The sequence below is a fragment of the Peromyscus maniculatus genome, chromosome 2 (assembly GCF_049852395.1).
Source record: "Peromyscus maniculatus bairdii isolate BWxNUB_F1_BW_parent chromosome 2, HU_Pman_BW_mat_3.1, whole genome shotgun sequence".
Lineage (NCBI taxonomy): Eukaryota > Metazoa > Chordata > Mammalia > Rodentia > Cricetidae > Peromyscus > Peromyscus maniculatus.
Window position 1 is genome coordinate 163,778,042 of NC_134853.1, and position 23,579 is coordinate 163,801,620.

Below are 23,579 nucleotides of genomic sequence, written 5' to 3' on the forward strand. Positions count from 1 at the left end.
ACACCGGGCAACAGCTCTCAGTGTTGTCCATTCCTTGGGACAGGGTTTTATCATAGAGCAGGCTAGACTCAACCTCTCAGCTATCCTCCTGTTCCTGCATGCTGCTATAACAACTGTGAGCACACTAGAGAGAGACTCTATCAACTGAGCTGAATCACCAGTACTCTCCTCACAAGAGCAATGCACTCACACCATCCTCCTGCCACAGTCTTCTGTGTAGCTATCCTAGCAACCGACTGCCACAGCATCCAGCTCAACCCCTGATCAGCTTCATGAAGACCTGGACAAAGGTCCTTTAACAATGAATGACATTCTCAGCTCTATGGTTCAGTTCGATCATGAGACACAGTCCTGTAAATGATGGGCCAAATCACTTCTGAACTGTGCTATTCACACAAGAATAAAACTCAGGTGTGGCAGCTCACACCATAACAAAAGGCAGATGGAGACTGGAGGATTGCTGAGCATTGGAGCTCAGCCTAGGCCACAGGAGTTCCAACTAACCTTAGCTACACTTTAAAACCCTGATCAAAACATTTACAACATAAATACATAGATCAGCAATTAATGATTCAGTGTTTGTGGTTGGATCAATGAAGGAGTTTTGTTGTTGATGATGTTCCTGCTTTTGGTTTACTTTTTCTAGACAGGGTGTTGAAGACAAATTTCTAAGCAGTCTTATTAAATAAGAAACAGAGCCGGTCAGGCAGTGGTGGCGCATGCCTTTAATCCCAGCACTTGGGAGGCAGAGGCAGGCAGATCTCTGTGAGTTCAAGGCCAGCCTGGGCTACCAAGTGAGTTCCAGGAAAGGCACAAAGCTACACAGAGAAACCCTGTCTCAGAAAACCAAAAAAAAAGAAAAGAAAAGAAACAGAGCCAAATGCAGGGGTGCAAGCCATAGAGATCAGAGCAATAGCCGTCAACTCACCTTAGCTCACCACTTCACCATAGCCTCCCAAGAGAGCCTCTTCCTGTCTAACCTGCGCCTTTATTGCCTTCCTGTTCTGCTGTGGGATGTTCTGTATGGCAAATGTGTTGCTCTGATTGGTTAATAAATAAAACACTGATTGGCCAGTAGTCAGGCAGGAGGAAGTATAGGCAGGACAAGGAGGAGAAGAATTGTGGGAAGTGGAAGGTTGAGTCAAAGACACTGCCAGCCGCCACCATGACAAGCCGCATGTGAAGATGCCGGTAAGCCACAAGCCACGTGGCAAGGTATAGATTTATAGAAATGGATTAATTTAAGATATAAGAACAGTTAGCAAGAAGCTCCATGCTGGGGTAACACCCTTATATATCCAACCTGCCAGAATCTACTCCCATGACACCTGTCAACATGCCCAAGTCAAATTTTTCCCTCCTCTTGAATCCAGCATCAACTAACTTTTCCCTCCCACCCTGGAGCATCAGTCTAAAACCATGTGTTATGTGTCCTCTGACCAGACACGCGTGCCTTGTTTTTCATTTCTCAGTGTCCACAGGAAGCTTGATATTTACACACAACTAGTAATAACTCCGACAATCACACAATGGGGTTTTGTTGTAGATATATTGATTGTCATAATCCCAGGAGTGTTCAGTACCAAAAAAGACCTTCCCAGGCTCCCTAATGGCTTTGACAATATCCATAAGTTCATCACAATGTTCTCTTGTGAGTTGCATGTGGAGAGTACCACTGTAATCATAGCTCTCCTGAGGAACAGGGTACAGCTCCATCTTTAGCTTTCTCAAGCTGGCAGTATGGTGTAGTAGGTCCCTCAGGGCATGCAAGGAGATTTGGTTCCCATAGAAGCTGAACTTGGTGAGCTGAAGACAGCTGCTCAGGGAGGTAAGATGTTATGGAGATATTGATCCTCAATTTGACAGTCCTCTAAGTCCAGGGTCACCAGGGTGGGTCCATCTTTTACTAATGGAACTTGGAGGGGTTCAGGACTTAGATCAGTCAATCTGACATTTTGCAAATTCAGTTGTTGCAATTGACTGACACATGGGAACTCAGAAAGACTGTCCCATTCTAATACTGAGAGTGTACAGTGAGTCATATCCAGGTCATCCAAGGGGGTCTTCACGGACCTAATTAGGAAAACAGACAGTTCTTAGAAATGATGGCTAATACAGAAGATGACCAGTAATAACACAGAAGAGGACAGTGTGGGTCAAAATATTTCTAATTGTATGGCAGATCAGTACCCATGATGCTGCATGACTGTTTACACACTAAAATCTGTACTGAGGCCTGGCACCATCCTTAACTATACATCCTCCCCTCACTATCAAGCAAGACCCAAATGCTGGCTAGACTAACAGGGCACACACAGGAAGGACCAAGGAGGACCAACCCAGGCAAGATCTGGGAACAATCCAATGTCACCACCCCTCAAGCACATCTTCTCCATTCCTTTCTCTGTGCTTACCTGTGCACCCTTTTTTCAATTAACTTCAGTGCCACACACTTCCCAACTACCCATCACCTACACAGGCTTAAAACCATTAAAACCGTGTGTGGACACTGGGCTTAGTGGTGTCCATCTTTAATCCTAGCACTTGGGAGGCAGAGACAAGTGGATCTCCTCAAGTAGGAGGCCTGGTATACATTCCAAGACAGCCAGAGTTACATAGCTAGGTCCTGCCTTGGTAGGAAGGAGGGTAGCAAGCTGAGTATTGGGGTATACACCTATAATATTGATACCTGGAAGCTGAGGCAATAAAAACCAAGGAGTTCAAGGCCAATATAGGCAACATAGTAAGAACCAATCTTTTAAAAAAAAATTTTTTTAATTTTTAAAAAAAGAAGTAATCTTAAAAACAGACCATTCCTGATGGGTGGTGGTAGCACTTACCTTTAATCCTAGCACTTGGGAGGCAGAGTTCAAGGCCATCCTGGTTTACAGAGCAAAGTCTACTGTGGATCTATTTCTATTCCCGTTGGTTAATAAATAAGCTGCTTTGGCCTCTGGCAAGGCAGCTGAGAGGCAGGCAGGAAATCCAAGCAGAGATACAGGAAAGAGAAAGGTGGGATGAGGGAGATGCAAGCCCACCGTGGAAGGAGCAACAATGTGTCAGCAGACCGATAACAGAACAGCCAAGGGCAACATGACAAAACAGATTAACAGGAATAGGTTAAGTTATAAGAACTAGCTAACAAAAAGCCTGAGGCATAGACCATACAGTTTCTAATTAATAAACCTCTGTATGTTTACTTGGGACTGAGTGGCTGTGGGACCAGGTGGGTCACAGGAAAACTTCTGACTACACAAGTCCCAGGACAGCCAAGGATACAGAGAAACTGTTTCAGAAAGCAAACAAACAAACAAACAAAACCAGTCCATTCAGAGTGAGAGTGCTTGGCAGATGAAAGCACCTGTCACCAAGGCTGACAATCTGCTTTGCATCCTTGGGATCCAACATGGTTGAAGGAGGAAACTGACTGATGCAAGTTGTCCTCTGAACTCCACAAGTATGCTGTGGCTCTCCCTCCCCACCCCACTGAAACACACAGATAAATAAGTTAAAATAGAATGAAGATGACTCATGCCTTTAATCCCAGCATCTCAGGAGGCAGAGACAAGCTGAGGTCCATGAGTTCAAGGCAAACCTGGTCTACAGAACAAGTTCAGAGACAGGTGGGGCTCTACAGAGAAACACCGTGTCAAAAAAAAGTGGGGGTTAGAGATACTGCTCAGTCGTTAAGAGCATTTGCTGTTCTTAGAAGGATATGGATTAAATTCCCACAAATCCATATCACTCCCCCACCCCCATTTGCACTATCATCTCCCAAGTATCAGTGGTCACAGCCCACTTCATTCTCACCCATTTCCAACCAGTGGGGCACTGGATTCCATTCCCAGTGGGAAGTGACTCCTGAGGATTCTGAAAGCTAACTCAACTTCCTGGGGTAGTTTTTCTCATCACTCAGACACTATATTGCTGGGAGTAGTGACAGAAGCCTGTAATCCTGGCACCCTAACATAGGAGGTCTGGGACTGGAGAGATGGCTCGGCACTTAGGAACACTTGCTCCTGTAGAGGGCCTGGAATTCATTTTTAGCCCTCACATGTCAGCTCACAACTGCCTGGTAATTCCAGTTCTAGGGAATTTAGCACTCTCTTCTAACATCCCTGGCACAAGCACACGGATGATACACATATATACAAGTAGGTGAACACTCACGCACATATAAAATAAATCAAAGTCAGGCATGGTGGTGCACATCTTTAATCCCAGGAGGCAGAAACACTGGGATCTGAGTTTGATGCCAGAATGGGCTCCATGGTGAGTTCCAGGACAGCCAGAGCTACCCCGATAAAGCCTGTCTCAAAAGATAGGAGAATCCAGAGATCAAGGCCAACCTCAACTATTTAGCAAGTTGGAGGTCAGCCTGGGCTACATCAAACTTAAACAAGTTATACTAACCTTATCCTAACTTGATAGCTCTCCAACCAGAGTCATTTAAAATATAAGGTAAGGACATGCAAATTAAATACTTTGATGATTAAAAAATAAATTTGATAAGGAAGTTTTATTTTATTTTATTTTTTGCGCAAAACCAAAAAGCTCACTCATTTAGCTAACCAATGGCAAATATTTTTAGTCTACACCCAGTTTCAGGCACAGTGAGGATGCAAGCTCAGCCTCTTTGGTTTCTTACCAGGCATCTTGTGGTCAGCTGGCAGTGATGCAGACCGGGGAACCAGCAAACAGTATTCCCAAACCCAGAACCCAGAATCTGCTTTACGCTAATATCAAGAGTTATTTTCTTTTTTTTTCTTTTATTTTACAATACCATTCAGTTCTACATATCAGCCACGGGTTCCCCTATTCTCCCCCCTCTCACCCCCGCCCCTTTCCCCTAGCCCACCCCCCATTCCCACCTCCTCCAGGGCAAATCCTCCCCCGAGGACTGCGATCAACCTGGTAGACTCAGTCCAGAAGAGTTATTTTCTTAATGGAAGTTTGGTTTGGTTTGGTTTGGTTTTGGTTTTTCAAGCCTGGGTTTCTCTGTAGAGCGCTGGCTGACCTGGAACTCACTCTGTAGACCAGGCTGACCACAACTCAGAGGTCCCTTTAATCCCTTCCTGTGCTCCCCCAGTGTTGAGATTGAAGGCCTGTCTAAATTAAGACATTTGAAATATTTGTTTTTATTATGTGTGTGGGTGTTTTGACTGCGTGTGTGTCTGTCCATAATGTTCATGCACTGCCAAAAGATGCCAGAAGAGGGTTTTACATCCATTAGAACTGGAGTTACAGATAGCTGAGCTATGTAGGTGTTGGAAATTGAACCCAGATCCTCTATGAACAAGTCTTCTTCCAAATCCTAGGAACATTTTGGTGAATCGGGGTAGCATTCTGTTGATCTTTGGTAGATTTCTGATGACAACATTACATCACTTGATAATACTTATTTTCAAGAATGAGAAACTAGACATGAAGGGGGATAATGACTTTGAAAGTGTGGAGAAGGAGGCCGTTTAAGTGCTATGTTCAGTGTGGGGATGGGGTGGGGTAGAGCTATGATCTTGAAAGTTAAACATGGACAGAAACCAGGTCAATGGGAGGCATACAACTTGGAACTCTGAACTTGGTTTTCTTAGAAGGGGTTTCACTCTATAGACCACATGAAACTCACTATGCAGTTCAGGATAGTCTCAAACTCAGGGAAATCCTCCTGCCTCAGCCTTATGAACTGGTATTACAGGCCAGCACCACCAGCTAAGGTGCAAACTTTTCATTAAAATTTACAAAAACTAGCTGGGGTGGTGGTGGCCCAGGCCTTTAATCCTAGCACTCAGGAGGCAAAGGCAGGCAGATCTCTGAGTTCAAGGCCAGCCTGATCTGGAAATCAAGTTCCAGGACAGGCTCCAAAGCAACATAGAGAAACCCTGTCTCAAAAAACAAAAACAACAACAAAAACACAAAACGGAAAAAAAAAAAAACCCTGTCTCAATAAACCAACCAACAAAACAACAATAACAACAAAAACAAAAATAAAATTTACAGTAAACTAGCCTTTCCATGGTGGTGCATTCCTGTAATGGGGAGGCTGAGGCAGGCATATCTCTGAGTTCCAGGCCAACCTACTCTACAGATCTAGTTCCAGAACAGGATCCAAAGCTACAGAGAAGCCCTGTCTCAAAGAAAAAAATTTATATAAAACTGTCAAGTGTAATGATGGCCTTTAATCTCAGCCCTTGGGAGGCAGAGGCAGAAGATCTGAGTTTGAGGCCAGGCCAGGGCTGCCAAGGAGAGTCCATTTCTAAAATATAAAATAAAAATTTACAGAAAACTCTGAAGCCTCTGGCTTCAGTTTCTTGAGTGATGGGATTACAGCTGTGAGCACTACACCCAGACTACAATAATGCTTCTGCATTGATATTTAAAATTTATTTCTAAAAAAGTTTCACTTGTTGCCAGGAGTGAGTTCCAGGGCAAAGTTACACAAAGAAACCCTGTCTCAAAAAACACAAAAAACAAACAAACAAAAAATAAAAAACAAAACAAAGCAAACAAACCAAAAAACATAAAACGTTTCACATGTTCTTAGAAAGAAAACAAAGTTTAACATATTTTCATATGCATTACATTATTTAAGGAAACTAAACTTCCTTTATAATTTTAAATGGGCACACCCATTATTTAAAAGCAGCAAGCTTCTTTTATAATTTTGAAAGTATACACTGGGTGTGGTGGTGCATCCCACATAGTGGTCAGGAGGCAGAGGCAAGGGCAGCCTGGTCTACATAGCTAGTCCTAACCCAGCCAGGGCTACAAAGTGAGACCCTGTCTCAAAACAAACATTTTAAGAGCATTCTTATGTAAACCACAAGACAATTATTCACACCAATAGCTCTCATATAATATATATATGTGGAGAAAGACAGGCAAGCAGATGCAGAAAGGTGTTGCTATAGCCCTGGCTTGCCTGGAACTCACTATGTAGACCAGGCTAGTCTGGAACTCACAGAAATCAGCCTGCCTCTGCCTCCTGAGTGCTGAGATTAAAGGTATAGGCCATCATGTGCTACTCAGTAACAGTGTTTTTAATTACCATGCAGTCCTTCTAACGTTAATTTATGCCATTTGCGTTGGCCTATCAGAAGATGGTGTTCAAACGGCACGACTTGTCGATTTTTCTCAAACTCGCTGAAGAAGGAGCTGTTCTGCTTTTGGGGTGAGGAGTGATTTAAGGGAGGCCACATGTCAAAGCTCAATTCCATTCCATTCTCATATCTCTGCCTTCCTTTTGTTTCTCAGAAACAGAGTAAACTGAAGCATGGAGAAGGGATAAAGGAAGACAGAGATGCATTTCTTGAGCTTTCACTGTACACCAATCCCTAAACCTGCATCAGTACATTGGCTCCTAGAAGGGCCCCATCATCTAGGTGTGGCTCAATATCCTCATCTGATGTTGAGTTACTGAGGCTCTTACTTCAGGTCCCCTGCCCATCACCATCAGGCCTCAGCTGGGGAACTCAGCAGGAATCCTTTATTTAGAGCCAGGGGGCTGGAGAGATGGATAGGAGCACTTGATGCTCTTGCTGGGGACCAAGGTTCAGTTCCCAGAATCCACATGGCAGGTCACAACTGTTTATAACTTTAGTTCCAGGGGATCTGATCCCCTCTTCTGTCCACTGTGGGCACTGCATAAACATGGTGCACACGCAGGCAAACCATTTATACATGTAAAGTGAAATAAATAAATCTTTAAAAAAACAACCCAACTTGTTCTGGGGCTAGAGATGCAGCTCATTTGATGTGTGAATGCCTAGGTTCAGTCCTCTGCACCGCATAATCTCGGTGTGGTGGCACATGCGGGTAATCTCAGCACTTGGGAGGTAGATATCAAAGGATGTCAGAAGTTCAAGGTCATCTTTGGCTACATGATTTCTACTTGAGATCTTGTCAGTAGTAATAAAGCAGTGGCTTGTTTTTCATGAAAGGGAGTGGAAGAACACATTATGTAGCAAGATTTTTTTCATTGATATGATCAAGTCCCAAAAGAATACAGTATTTTATTTTATTTTTTAGGATTATTTATTCACATGTACAGTGTTCTGCCTGCATGTATGGCTGCAGGCCAGAAGAGGGTGCCAGATCTCATTACAGGTGGTTGTAAGTCACCATGTGGGTGCTGGGAATTGAACTCAGGACCTCTGTAAGAGCAGCCAGGGCTTTTAACCTCTGAGCCATCTCTTCAGGCCAGATACAGTATTTTAATGTGATAGAAATCTTAAAAAAGTGTCCATGCTTGTGTGATCTTAGTATTTGATTCAAAGGGAATCTAGTTAATTTTACCAGCCATAACTAGTGTAGGCCAAGAAAGGTTGCAACCTGGTAGGACCAGAGGCATGGTTTGCAGAGGTCTAGAGGTTCTAGCTAACTGAGAGTCTACTCCACATGTGGGAAGGGTTTGTGTGTGTCCTAGTGGAAGTTACCCATGTTCACGTGGGTTAATTTACATCAAGCCTTACCAGCATGGAACCAGGATATAAAGATAGAGCCCTGTGCCTGTGAGAATTCCTCATAGCCACCCTGTCCCAAATAAGCCCCCTTCAGTGGGGTTGTATGACTGACCACAGCTACCATCACCAAAGAATTAGCACCAACACTGCCACAAGTCCATGGAACCAGTTATCTGTCCCCCATAGTAGGTAACTTGCATTTCTCTTCCCTTTCAAAACACCCCTTTACCCATGTTAGCCAAGTATGCACATCTCAGGCTGCAATCCTGTTTTTCCAAACTACTCTGGAGGGTAGATCTTCAATTGTACATGTGTGTATGAACTCAAAGGATGGCCATGGATAGCCAAGAGAGAAGTTGACAATGGGAGAGAATTACTGAAACCACAACATTTCAAGTCAGGTGTGGTGGGTCACTTTCCTAATCCAAACACTGTGGTGATCTTGGTGGGGGCTAAGGCAGGAGTAGTACCATGAGTTCAAGTCCAGTATGGTCTACACATACCAGGACTTCTTGCTGGTGGTAGTGCAGCTTTTAATTTCAGTTCTTGGAAGGCAGAGCAGACAGATCTCTGGGAGTTTGAAGCAAGCCTGGTCTACATAGTGAGTTCCAGGACAGCCTGGGCTATGGAGAGAGACTCTGTCTCAAAAACAAAACAAAACCAAACCAAATAAAACAAAACAAAACACAAATACTTCTTTGTCACACATTTATTTAAACAATGAACATTCCCCTAAATCCAACATATACACAGAGCAGTGTAATTCTTTAAAGGTTAATAGTGGTAGAGCATTTGCCTATCATGCACAAAGTCCTACATTTAATCCCCCACTAGTATTACTGATAGCCACCCACCCCCGATGCAATAGGACCAGTCACTTGAATCAAGAGGCCTGTAACTTCTGGAGACCCAACAGAGGTCAGATGACGAATACGGTCTGTTTGCAGTGGTCAGCTTCGACATGGGCACCTTAAGACTAACAAAGATGTTTCTCAACTCTACTGTGTGTCTGCTTTACTGATTTTTTTGTTCAGTTGGTTTTTCAAGACAGGGTTTCCCTGTGAAGCCCTGACTGTCCTGGAACTCACTCTGTAGATCAGGCTAGTCTCAAACTCAGAGCTCTTCCTGCATCTGCCTCTCGAGTGCTGGGAAAAGGCCTTGCTTTACCGATCTGCAAGCATGGTGTATGGATGGTGCCTATGTAAAGTTTAAGCCCGTCCCTTCCCATTTTGTTTGTAGATCCTGGCAGCACCGTCTGGCAGCTCTTTTCATTTCGGTTGGTGAAGTTGTCCAAAATCTGTACTGCCTTCTGAACAGAATTGTGGCCTTCTTGAGTGGATGGGACCGACAGTGGGCAAATTCTCTAGAGCTCAGAGCTGGAGATGAAGGTGGTAGCTGCTGGTGGCTCCTTAAGCCTGCAAAGCTGCAGTAACAATGATGGTGTATTCCACTCACCCTATAGCATGAAGTGAGGAAGAACACACTGGCCATTTCTTTACCTGGGTCCAAACACCCTCAAGTGTCTCTTCATCCAGATTCTCCTCTTATTTCTGAATACACATGTCCCAAAGTTCCCATCAATTCCCAGGTCAACATTTCTCTCTCTGAGGTTGTCTTTGCTGCCTGACCCATCCCTCCCACCCCCCAACACACTGAGACCACAGGTTCTGTGTCCTCTTCAGGATTCACCTATACCAGAAGGAAACTGCTTCCAAGAGCTAGAAGGAATCATTTGGCACATCTGTACCCAGTTAGATAGGTCCATAGCCCTAGCGCAGCTTGGGCTCTGACTCATATGGCCCGGTTGCCACAAGGTGGACAGGGAATGATGCTGAACCACACTGTCTTGGTGCGTTTCAGTGGCTTCATTGTTCTACTGAGCTCCTCACGGAGCTGTTCTAGCCGCTTGTGGTGAGAAGCACCCTGGGCACCATAAATCTCCCAGGGGGTAGAATACATCTCCAGGCTTAAGCAACTCAGGCCAGCGGTGTGGCAGAGCAGGCGCTCCAGAACAGCCACTGAGATGGGATTCCTTAAGTAGTTGAATGTGGTGAGCTGGGAGCAGCTGCTGAGAGCAGGCAGAAAGACAATGAGCTGGGCGTCCACAATCCTACAGTTCTCCAAGTCCAGGGTCTTCAGGGTGGCTGCGACTCTCTCTAGCAGGACTCGGAGGAGCTCAGGATTCATGTTGGTCAGTATGACACCACTTAGGTTCAGGTGTTTGAGCTGACGGATGCCTGGACACTGGGTCAGGGACTTCAAGTCTGATTCCGAAAGCTGGCAGTCGGTGATAGAGACCGTCTCCAAGGGGGCCTCCAGGCACCTAGGAAGAGACCACGTAGTTAGTTTTTTAGGAGTCGTGATGGTTAGGTTCGAGAGTCCTGGGGTATGGTGGACCATTTGCTAAAAGGTCCTTCTGGTCAGCAGATACAGGTCACTACCCACGATGCTGCCCCTTAGCATCTGCCCACTCAAATTCCCCATTCTCACCCAAGGTCTGGCACCATCACTGTGGGACTAGCTCGGCCCACAGTCCTGCAGCTCCTTTCCTCACTGTTAAAGCAGAGAACCCAACTCTAGCTATATCTCTATATTGTTCCAACAAGGAAAAGGCTTTGCTGCGGTCCTCAGGGTAAGCTCTCCATCTTCCCTTACCTGAGCACCTGGTCCATCTGACCTTCGAGGAAGGACACGGAGTCCAGGGAGAGCTCCTGGAGGCACTCCAGGTTGAGAAACTGAGAAGCAAACTGACTGATCCACTTCCTCTTTTCCTCTGGGGAAATGGAGGCAGGCTCACAGATATGAGAAAGAAGGAACTTGCGAAGATTTCTCATTTGGCCCAGGTAAGGAGCAAAGCCGGCCAGGGTGGACAGTTTCCAGGTGCAGCACACTTCCACTTCCTCCATACAGTCCAGATCCAGCATTTCCAGAACCTTCACCACGTTCTGGAGAGCCATCGTGGAGATCTTCAGCTTCTTACAGCCCAGCTGCAGTAAACCCTTCCTCGCTTCCACCCACAGGAAGACGTAGGACAGGCACGCATCCAGGGCTCTTGGCTTGAGGTATATGTCTACAAACACCTTCAAAGACTGCTCGTTCCCTCTCCTCACACCTCTCCCTTGTGTTTTCCTCTTACACTTGACTGCTCGAGGGCAAGCATCTGTCTTATCTCCAGCCCAGACGCTCCAGAAGTCCTTGTGCAAAGCCCGCAAATCCAGAACTCGAAGTTTGTGACTCCTGGGGGAGAAATAACAAGTCGAAGAATTAAGACAAGAACCCACCCTTCCCCATCATGCTTCTTTTCCATTTTCTGAAATAGAGTCTCACTGTCACTACGAAGAAGGCCAGACTGGCCGGAAATTATAGCCTGAAGCTGAGGGCTGAAACTACAGGCTACCACTACCAAACTGAATCAGCACCACCTTTTATTCTTACTCCTTCCCTGTTCCTTCTATTTCTCTTGATGCTTTGTATCTCTTCCTCTTTAATCTAGCCTGGTCCCACTTCTAGCATCTATGGGAAGAGGCAGAGGTAGGCACCTTCAGCCATAGCTCTATGTTATGGGAATTTTTTCTGTGTTGTGGTCTGATGTCCAAGGGAGTCTGGCATTGGTTCAACAGATGGGGTTCACATTCAGCTGGCTGGAATGGATCATGGAGTTCCCTGGCAGACTCAGGAGGAGAGAGAGGGAGGCCCTCAGAAGAGGAAGAGGTTGGGCCGAGGGGTTGCGCAGCCTTTTCGAGCCAGGAGGTGGACAGTAGTGGTGTGTTGTGGTCACTTACAGTTCTCTCAGGTTTATATCCTTAATATTTATCCCCGGGTTTTACTTTTTAATGAAGGATAAAAGAAATCCCAATAGCTATGTCTGTCCTAAACAGTCCTGAACACTCAAATCCTTTTCCTAGATAGCTCAGCAACGGCCCAACAGTTTCTGAAATCCTCCTGAGGCCAACATAAGCCTCTAACCTTCCCTCCCTTCTCTATTCTCCTCGACCCTAGCTCTCCCTATCCTAGACCCTGGAGCCTCCCTTCTGGAGTGGTCTTCCTCACCTGGGGTGAACCTTCTGGCCAAGCAGTATATCGATCCCATCCAGTATGGTTTGTAAGGTCTCCAGGTAGGGTACCTTCATCTTCATCAGACCCCCTAATGGGAGACAGGGGAAAGGCCAGACCTGCACCATCGCCCTCAGGACGGCAGACTGTCTGCGGGTGAAGGCCTCCTTGAAGAGTCGGGGGAAGAGCTCCCTGGGGAGGTCCTGTAGAGCAGAGATGGCCAGGGCCTCCTCCCTCAGCAGGCTCTGCACTGCCAGCTGCAGGAGTGTGGGTGGGGCCTGGAAGCTCATCCTGAGGGATCTGCAGGCAGACGGTCCTAAAATGTTCAAGAGAAGACACCTTTTCAGGCTAAGGATTAAGAAGCCCTTCTCTTCTCGACCCAGAAACCAACTCAGGCCCATAGCCACTGTTCTAGCAATAATTTTCTTTACCCATCCATCTCCAAACAGGAGCCTGTTGTATTGTGCCCTCTCACCTTGCAATGTGGTCCTAAGAGCCCGATAGCTCACTCTGCTTTTTAGGAAAGTTTATTTTAACCACCACCTAGAACCCTGGAACATGGATTGAGAATGTTCCGTGGACCAACACAGTCACATTCTCAGTTCTAGCAATGAATGTGGCTGGGAACAATTTAGGAGGCTGTAAGATGATTGCTATCTTCTCATTAAAAAATTAGTTTGGGGCTGGAGAGATGGCTCAGAGGTTAAGAGCACTGGCTGCTCTTCCAGAGGTCCTGAGTTCAATTCCCAGCAACCACATGGTGTCTCACAACCACCTGAGATCTGGTGCCCTCTTCTGGCATGCAGTCATACATGCTGTATACATAATAAATAAATAAATCTTTAAAAAAATGTTTACAAAAAAAAATTAATTAGTTAATTGTAGCAGGAATCTTCAAAGTTCATATTAATAAAATCAAACCCAAGGCCAGTTATTGGGGTCCATGCTGGTAGATCAGAGAGACAGAACAAACCACAGCTATCTCACCTCACCAGTTCCTCAGCTGGTCCTGTTTCCTCAGACTGGAAGCCTCTGAGTCCTCATCCAGAATGAATCTCAGCTGAACTGTGTTGCTCCATAGCCTGAAAGCTTAACCAGGCCAAATGCTTAACCAGCCAAAAGCCTCTAGTTTCTGGTCCTCACGCCTTATATATCTTTCTGCTGTCTACCACCACTCCCTGGGATTAAAGGCTGGCTTTCTGGGATTAAAGGCGTGTCATCATGCTTGGCTATTTCCAATGTGGCCTTGAACTCACAGAGATCCAGAGGGATTTCTGTCTCTGGAATACTAGGATTAAAGGCGTGTGCTATCACTGACTAACTAGTGGCTTGTCTGTTCTCTGACCCCAGGTAAGTTTATTAAGGTACACAATATTTTGGTGAACACAATACCACCACAGTTAATTAACAGCCCAGTGATGGTGGCACACACCTTTAATCCCAGCACTGAGGAGGCAGAGACAGGTGGATCTGAGTTTGAGGTCAGCCTGATCTAAAGAGCAAGTTCCAGGACAGCCAAGGCTATACAGAGAAACCCTGTCTCAAAAAAAACCAAAAAGAAAAAGAAGAAAAAGACTAGAGCTAGGTGAAAACAGTGACAGGTTCCCCTATCTTCCTTGCCTGGGAGTACACAGCCTCACAAAGTCACATGGTTGGGAAGACACAGCATTGGGTGGCATGAGAAGGTAAGGATTAGGGAGCTCACCAGTGGGGGTGGGTGCTTGATAAAAGAGAAGGTGAAGGCTGTGTCTGGACCATTTGGGTTGTGTTTTAAAAAGGAGAGAGTCAATGTTTTTGGAAGCTTTGGGAAACAAGGGTTACAAGAGGTCCATCATTTCCGTTTCCACTGCCTCTGTAACTGGCCAGACCACTCAACCCTTGCCCATCTGTAAATGAGGCTCATAACTGCGCCCGGTCCCTTGCTGTTTTCAAAGTGGTACTAAGCTACAACCCACATCCTGGATTGAGGGATTTGAGGCTGAAGACTAAAGACTAGATTATCTACCCAAAGTCACAGGGCTCCTGTTGGTAGTTTCAGGACAAAAAGTAGCAGAGCCTGCTGACCCATGACTGTAGTTCCAGTTCTCAAGAAAGTAGAGGCAGGGGATCAAGAGTTCAAGGTCAGCTGCATTTGGAGTTTTGGGACAGCCTGGGCTACTTGAGATCCTGTCTAATCCTCCCCTTTCCCTGTGACAAGAACCCAGAGGGAGACCTCCTCTAACTTTTTTTTTTCTGAGACAGTGTTTCTCTGTGTAGCTTTGTGCCTTTCCTGGATCTCGCTCTGTAGACCAGGCTGGCCTCGAACTCACAAAGATCTGCCTGCCTCTGCCTCCAGAGTGCTGGGATTAAAGACATGTGCCACCACCACCTGGCTCCTCTAACTCCTAAAGAACATTCCTGCCTTCCCTCTTCTATCCCTGTGATGTCCATTCGCTTGTTAGACTACACCAAGTAACACCAACCTCCCAAACTTCCATTCTTGAGTAGATGTTTCCTTTTTTCTTTTTCTACACTCCTCCCCTCCCCTTTATTTCTCTGAATAAGAAGAATTAGTTTTCAAGCATAATTGGTTTTCACTCCCCTCGCTGCCTGGTTCTCACTGGTTCCCTTCCACAGCCTCCTTTGCATTTCCACACTCACACTCTGTTGCCCACTCCTGCTTGCCTCCACCCCTCTCCCCCTTCTTCAGGTCTTCTATGTAGCTTCATGGCCAAACACAGGGTATTTTCCATCTAGGCTTCGATTTTGACTTGTTTTGGTTTTGTTAGAAATTGCAGAAATATCATAGTTATAAAATCTTACAAGGAGATACAGACCACTACCAATGAGAATAAAAAATTTTACAACTAGCTTAAAAACACAGGGCTAGAGAGATGGCTCAGCAGTAAAGAGCACTGGCTACTCTTCCAGAGGACCAGAGTTCAATTCCCAACACCCATATTATGGCTCACAACCATTTGTAACTCCAGTCCCAGGGATCTGACACGCTTTCTGGCACCTGTACCTTAGGAATTTTAATGATTTTTAATCATCTCACATAGACCATCTTTGGAAAGTTTATTATTTCTTTTTTTCTTTTTTCTTTTTTTTTTCAAATAGACCATCTTTAAGCTGCATCCTCTACTAACCTTGTGTGACTCACTTCTGCATTAAACTTAAGTTGTCTGGCATTTCCCTCCCCTCATCTTTCCTTTCCTATTTTTGAAAAAAATAAAGCAAAATTTTATTTATGTAAATGAAAATAAATCCTTGAAAGAGAAGCCATATAGCACATCACATAGAAATCCCAATTCTGAAATTAACAGAGGACTGCTATCCAAACATATTTAGGAATTTCAAGGTCAAATTAAGGTTTTTTTCCTGACTATTTTATGCACTAACAAAGAACTACATTACCCAGAACATATTCCTTTTTTGTTTGTTTTTTCAAGGCAGGGTTTCTCTGTGTACAGCCCTGGCTGTCCTGGAACTCACTGTTGTAGATCAGGCCTCGAACTCAGAGATCCCTCTGCCTCCTGAGTGCTGGGATCAAAGATGTGTGTGTGCCACCATGACCGGCTCAGAATGTATTAAATAGGAACAAGGGTTTTTTGTTGTTGTTGTTTTTTTTTTTTTTTTTTTTTTTTTTAAAGATTTTATTTTTTTATTATGTATACAGCATATGACAGCAGGCCAGAAGAGGGCACCAGATCTCATTACAGATGGTTGTGAGCCACCATGTGGTTTCTGGGAATTGAACTCAGGACTTCTGCAAGAGCAGTCAGTGCTCTTAACCTCTGAGTCATCTCTCCAGCCCCAGGTTTTTTTTTTGTTGTTGTTGTTGTTGTTGTTGTTGTTGTTGTTGTTTTTTAAAAGCCTGCACATTTCCTAGAGAGAACTCTCCTTTTTAAAAATTTTTGTTTGTTTTTTTGTTTTGAGACAGGGTCTCAGTTAGCAGTCTTGTCTGGCTTTGAACTCATAAAAATATGTCTCTGCCTCTGTCTCCCGAATGCTGGGGTTAAAGGTATGCACTCACCCTCCAAGCCTCTTTCAAACCACAGGCCAGAAAAGCTGTAAACCTGGAATAAGACCAGGAAGGGCAATAATTCAGGCTGCTGAGGGACAGTGATGGAGAGGGTGGGAAGCAGGAAAGACAGAGTCTCCATGTGAAATCACTTGAAGCTCCATGCCATCATCTGAAGCCATGTGCCCCGGCCACCTGAGTGCTGGAATTAAAGGTGGAGACCTGGCTCTTCAAAACACCCTTTAAAATTTTATTATTACTGTCATTATCATTATTATTACAAGACAACTTCTCTTCGGTTACTTACAGGTTACCCTCAAACTCACCGTGTAGCCAAGAATGACCCTGAACTGATCCTCCTGCCTCTATCTCTCAGTTGCTAAAACTACAGGCATGTACCACCATGCCTTGTTTTATGTGGTGCTGGGCACCAAACCTAGAGCTTGTATATACTAGGCAAGTACTGTTCCAACTGGGCCAGGAGTTTCCCACAAAGGACCCACAGGGACCCAAAGTCCTGGCAGTGAGCAGGACATCTCATTAACTCGGCAACTTACCGGAAAGTTCCCAAGTCTGGTGGAGTCACCAGAATATGTAACCAGGATACTCTAGCTGGTGGTACCACTCTTCAATGAGCAAAGGCAGGAACTGAGTCTTCAGGTTTCGATTTATGCAGAGAACCAGCAATCTGTGAAGACATTGGGGTTAATACTCCCCTAGGACATCACAAAACAGCTTCCATCTAATTCATCTCCAGCCAACAGTGGGGACAGAAAGGAAACAGGCCATCCATCATTTCAGAGCTCAGTCTTCCTTTGGTCAGGTGCTCAGCCACATTTCTGAGACCTGTGCTATCCATGCATCTCTCTTTCTTATCACTTGCATTTTTTTCTTGAGACTGGGTTTCTCTGTGTAGCTTTTGGAGCCTATCCTGGAACTAGCTCTGTAGACCAAGCTGGCCTTGAACTCAGAGATCTACCTGCCTCTGCTGGGATTAAAGGCGTGCGCCACCACAGCCCAGCTTTTTTTTTTTTTTTTTTTAGTTCAGGTCTCCTTATGCAGCCTTGGCCTGGAGCTCTTCAGATCAGGCTGGTCCCAAACTTATGGAATCCACGTGCTTCCTCCTCCTGAGTATTGGGATTAAAAGTGTAGGCCACTATACCTGGCTCTTTAAAACATTAAAAAAAATTTATATTATTATTGTTTTAAGATAAGGTCACTTGGGTTCCATGCTGGCCTCAAACTCACCATGTAGCCAAGGACGACCCTGAACTTCTGATCCTCCTGCCTCTACCTCCCAATGGCACAAATTATAGGCATGTGCCACCATGCCTGGTTTTATGTGGGGCTGGGGACCAAACCTAGGGCTGTGTATGCTAGGCAAGCATGCCCACGCCGCCTCCCCTGCTCCCTTATTATTTTAGAGCACATTCCTTCTTTATACAAAGGTTGCCAGATGCAGCAGCCTACACCTGCAAATTCTAGCACTCCACAGTCTGAGGGAGCTCATGGGTTTGAGGCAAGTTTGGTTACACAGTGAGACCCTGCCTCAAAACAAAACCACAAAAACAGTTGGCTGTAAACCAGCTCCAGGGGTTCAGCCCCCCTCTTCTGTCCCCTGCCGGCACCCACGGCGAGCACAGACAGACATACGCGCAGGCAAAACACTAACGTACATAAAATTAAAAAAAAATAAATAAAGCTTTAAAAAAGGTAAATGTAAAACGGACTGCGTGTTGTGCAAGCCTGGTGCAGGCTGCATTGGTTGGGACAGGAAGCTACTCCAGCTGGGTGTGGCACAACTTGAACCCCAGCACTCAGGAGGCAGAGGCAGCAGGATTCCTATGAGTTTGAACTGAGCCGGGTCTACATATGAAGTTCCAAGACAGCCAGAGCTACAAAAAGACCATGAGGGAGGGAGGGAGGGAGGGAGGGAGGGGAGGAGGGAGGGGAGGAGGGAAAGGAGGGGAAAAGGCAAGCAGGCAGGCAGGCCAGGCATGGTGTCACACACCCTTAATCCTGGTACTCAGTAGGCAGGGCAAGTGGATTGCTATGAGTTCAAGGCCAGCCTGGTAGTTCCAGGACAGCCAGGGCTACACAATGAGACCCTGACTCAAAACCAAATAAACGAATAAAAATAAAAATAATTAGTTAATCTAATTAAATTAAAAAAAAAAAAAAAAAAAAACAGAAGCCTGGAAGTGTTGGGCAAAGTGGCACACACCTTTAATCTTAACAGAGGCAGGAAGATCTCCGGCCTGCCAGAGATACAGAGAGACCCTGTCTCAAAAACAACAACAAAAACAAAAAAAAAAAAAAAAAAAAAAAAAAAGAATTAACCAAACAAAAAAAGGAACCAGGTAGTTCGGCAGTGGTTGGCCTACACCAATTCTTTAGGTTTGTGTAAATGCCTTCTGTAAAGTTTGCTTGAGGTCTGTGACCCACGTCTCAGGATGCGCACCCTATCCTTAAGCGACCCCAGACTATTCTGGGTCTGCCAGAGAGATAGGAACCCCTTACTCCTCTACTCTGGAGAGTCGTGCCTGCTTTTGGATGGTCATAAATACCTGCAGTGAAGTCTCTGTGCTGAACTCCGGAGGCCAGGGTTCTTCTACAGAAACAAGCAAACCTCCATTGTACTGCACTTCCTGGACCAGGGGCGACTGAGCTGTCTCCGCCTCTTCCTCGCCTCCGTCCTAGCCCCTCCCCTTTCCCCACCTCCCCTCATTCCCCAAGAACAGGCCTGTCTCTAGCCCGAGGGCTTTCCGGGCTTAGGGGTCAATTCAAAGACACAAATGTTTTAAAGTGTCCAATTGTAACCAATCCTCTGAAGAAAACTAAGGCCTTTTTCTGTGGAAAGGAACAGTCAGAGCCACTTCAGGTCCTGGTGTCCCGTCACTGGGTTAGCTCAGGAGTCAACAGCTTTACTTTTTGAATTTTGTTGAGAAAGGGTCTCATAGAGCCCAGGCTGGCCTCAAACTCACTATGTAACCAGTAGCCTTAACTCCAGATTCCTCTGCTTTTCACCTCCATACTGGGATTACAAGTGTGCGTCACTGTGTCTGGTTTATAAAGTGCTGGGAATTGAATCCACATGGGGATAGGGTGGAGGGGAATGTCTCTGAAAACACCATGTCAGCAGAACGTGGATCCCAGATCCCTGAAAGGCAAGAAGGAAGTCCAGTTCAACAGGACTCAGTAGCTCAGTAGTCTGATTCAAACTTTGACACCCGGTAGTTTTTTTAGGACTATTTAGACAGCACAATTTGGAAAATGTTTCCTCGTGATAATTACCACACTACTGTGTGCACAATAAAGTTTAAGGCATGACTACATCAAAACTCTATGTAAAGTACATGTGACATCATCCATAACATGTGACATCTGAAGGGTCTGGGGGAAGATCTGGGGTGGTCTTACCATACAGATAGGTTTCCAGGCTATTAACCACCCCCACCCCACCCCCACCCGCTACTCCAAGCCGTCTGGGCAGAAAACAGGTTATTCTTCTTTCACCTTGAAGAGACAACCCTGCCTGTTTAACATTACTGGTTTCCCTAGTGCTTATCTGTGAGCACAAGAACTGTGCTTTCCACATCCACAGCCTTGTTAACGCTAGTCCAGCGCTCTACCACTGAGTTATATTGCTTCAGAGGGAGCTTGACTTGCAACTTGAGTGGCCCTGGGCAGCACTGGGAAGGCCTGGTGAGCAACTTGACTGATATTCTGCATAGATAGAAGAATAAAACCTTCTCCCCAGTGGGAGGATTCCTGGAGGGAGCAAAGGGTGAGAAGACCCCTCCTCCAGTGGAGGGGTAGACTTGGTGACTTGGGTTTCCATAGCACAAGCTGCCAAGTTTTGCCTGCGTGGAGACCCTGGAAGTCCCAGTCTTGTTGAATTCAATGCCTAGCAGGCAGGTGGGACTAGGAGTCACTGGGGTCCGGGCCTCTACTCTATGTTTTAGGGACCTCTGAGATACCTCCTTTCCAAGATAAAACTGAGGTATGGCGGACATGACTGCAAGTCCGTGACCTTGTGGGCTGACAAGGACTTGCCTCAATTTATGCGTGGATTTCCCCAGTAACAGTGCATCTAAGTTCACCACCAGCCACACATACCATCCAAGAGCAAAACAATCACTGAGGTGGGGTGAGGCTGAGAGTTAGGTTGTGATTCTTTTTTCTTCCAATTTTTAGTTAGTTTTTCTTTTGTTTGTTTTATTTGATATGGTCTCTTGTAACTCATGCTGGCCTCAAAATAGCAATGTAACCAAGGATGACCTTGGACTGAGTCCTGATCCTCTTGCCTCTTCGTCCTGAGTGTTCCACTAAGCTTGGTTTAGCTTTGAATTATTCACACCTGTTTTCTAGCATTAATACGAGGCAGAGAGAGATTGAGTCAAAAACCAGGCAGCTGGTAAACTGGTGTCTAGAGGGCCGCTGAGGGTGTGAGTGCAGGCGGATCCTAGGATTTTCCTCCTGCCTCCTACAGCCTGATTCCCAAGGACATTTCTAGTGCTGGGTTCTGTAGCCAAGATACCACTGAACCCTGGCAGAGGGAACTGGATCTGTGAAAGTTCCTCCATCTTGCCTCAGCTGAAACCATCTTTGGTTTCTACCCCTTGCCCTGAAAAGTCTCCTGGAAAAGTGGGGAGGAATCCAACCCTGTTCTAGAACTCAGGGCAGAGATGCCCCATCAAACATTGTCTTCTTGGATCTTGTTAAATTGCTTCCCCTGCAACTGCCAACCAGGATATAGTTTTTCTGTGTTCTTTGTCTTTAAGAACTCCCTGAAATATGCCTTGGGGCTGCTCTGTGAGAAGTATTTCTCTCCAGGCAGTCACAGGCCAGCTTAATACAGACTCGCAATTAGAATTTTGGTCTTGGTTTTTGGGTCTTTACCCCATTACAGGAACAGCTGCTTGTGAGTGGATTCTGTCTTAGGCCTGGATCATTTTTCATGCCCTGGCTGTTTTCTCTCCCCTAATCCTTAAAAAAAAAAAACAAAACAAAAAACAAAAACAAAAAAAAAACAAAAACAAAAACAAAAAAAAACAGGCTCTAAGTAACTCTGGCTGGCCTGAAATTTATGTAGATTAGGCTTGGCCATGAACTCTCTGAGATCCACCTGTCTCTCTCTGCCTGGGAATGCTAGGGCTAAAAGGTATATGCCACTCCCACCCAGGCTGTTTTCTCTTCCTTCCTTCCTTCCTTCCCCCCCCTCCTCCCCCTCTCTCTCCCCTTTTTTTTTTTTATTTTTGTTTTTGTTTTGTTTTTTGTTTTTTGAAACAGGGTTTCTCTGTGTAGCCCTGGAACTCACTATGTAGACCAGGCTGGGGTGAAATCTATCTACCAAGTTAAAGGTTTTCTTTCCTATGACTATAGTCTTTCCTTATCAGACATTAGCAGCTACTACTCACAGGGATTAGCAGCGGCCAGCCTTGGGTTCTGTCTTAATTATCTTGTGCCTTGCTGTGATAGAAACATCTAAAACAAAACTTTTGGGGGTTTTTTTTGTTTTGTTTTTTTCAAGACAGGGTTTTTCTGTGTATCTTTGGCTGTCCTGGAACTCACTCTGTAGACCAGGCTGGCCTTGAACTCAGAGATCCGCCTGCCTCTGCCTCCTGAGTGCTGGGAAATAAAGGCGTGCGCCACCACACCCGGCTCCAAAACAACTTTTAAAAAAAGGAAATCTCAGTTAACCCAGTCTGGAGACTACACAGCCATGCTTACAACTGTGTCTCTAGGTGATTTAGATCCTGTCAAGCTGACAATTTGATATTAACCACCACAGGCTCAGTATTGTTATCTGAGTAAGAAATTACTGCATAACTATTGAATAAATGAAGACAAATTCAGCAGTAACATTGTAGAGTATGGTCTGTTACCGCTGGGGAAGCCTTCAAGGATATCTGGTTTAGTGATATACATATACACACATATGTGTGTGTGTGTATATATATATATATATATATATATATACATACATACATACATATATATGTGTATATATATATATATATATATATTTTTTTTTCCTGTGATCGGGTCTCATTGTGACAGAGCAAGACAATGCAAAGTTCCCTCCATCTTGTATTCTTACTGAGGCTGTTTCAAGTTTAACTAGAATTTGATCTTCTTGATGGAGAATTCCATGGAAAATTATCCAACTCTGTTCTAGGAACCAAAGGTCAGGTAGCTAACTTGTTTCAGCTTCTGTTAAAATGCCCATTTGACACTCGGGAGGCAAAGCCAGGCGAATCTCTGTGAGTTCGAGGCCAGCCTGGGCTACCAAGTGAGCTCCAGGAAAGGCGCAAAGTTATGCAGAGAAACCCTGTCTCAAAAAAACAAACAAAAAAAAAAATGCCCATTTGTGTGGAATCCCCTCCAGCTAACTGATTATTTTAGCTCCCATTAAAACTGCTTGATTCAAACTGCTTACTTCTACAAAGCCCCCAGTGTAGCTGTGAAAAGACCCAGCAGACGCTGTAACAGGCTGTCAGTCTTCTCTCAGAGATCAGGCCTCAATCTCAGTTTCCTGAGACTCGAGCAAGCCGTTTCTGGGAGGGCTATGACCTAGTCCTTGCAGTCGCTCCCTTTCTGCACGTACTCTGACTGCGCAAGGTTCAGCCAGTTGATTACTGTCTGGGACCTCTCACCAACTTACAGCTACGTGCATGGGTCAGTGTGAACATGCGAGGCCAGCCAGCCTCCATGGCAGCTTAAGGACAAAGCCTGGGATTTGTCCAGGCCTGCCACAAAATGATAACTGTAACCCCAACCAGTAAATTCAAAAGTTACATACCCTCAGCCAATCATATGATGCAAAGACTTGTACCACCCTACTTGTGGTTTTTCCCTTTAAAAACCCCTCACTCTGAGAGCTCAGGGCCATCCTCCTCCACCCACTTAGCTGGAATATTGGACACTAGACTTGTTATCAATAACCCTCTGTGTGTTTTGTATCGGATATCGGCTCTGTGGTGGTCTTGCTTGGGGGGCCTCGAGACACGGGCACAACAGCTGCAGAGCAAGATATCAAGATGTGGTTTCTGCCTTTAAAA

General features: G+C 45.3%; 1 protein-coding gene across 2 annotated transcripts; it reads right to left on the reverse strand.

Moving 5' to 3' along the window:
- Window positions 1–9,153: 9,153 nt before the first annotated feature.
- LOC102907683 (PRAME family member 12) lies at window positions 9,154–19,214 on the reverse strand. Of its 2 annotated transcripts, XM_076565631.1 has the most exons (6): window positions 19,083–19,197; window positions 17,073–17,203; window positions 13,500–13,601; window positions 12,510–12,828; window positions 11,115–11,696; window positions 9,154–10,782 (listed from the first exon to the last, which is right to left on the reverse strand). In XM_076565631.1, exons 4-6 carry the CDS (start codon window positions 12,800–12,802, stop codon window positions 10,251–10,253), a joined length of 1,407 nt encoding a protein of 468 aa, XP_076421746.1. In that variant the 5' UTR covers window positions 12,803–12,828; window positions 13,500–13,601; window positions 17,073–17,203; window positions 19,083–19,197; the 3' UTR covers window positions 9,154–10,250. The 2 variants fall into 2 exon arrangements, with proteins under 2 accessions (XP_076421746.1, XP_015862912.1); XM_016007426.3 differs by lacking the exon at window positions 13,500–13,601 and having other exon boundaries at window positions 19,083–19,214.
- Between the last annotated feature and the right edge of the window lie 4,365 nt (window positions 19,215–23,579).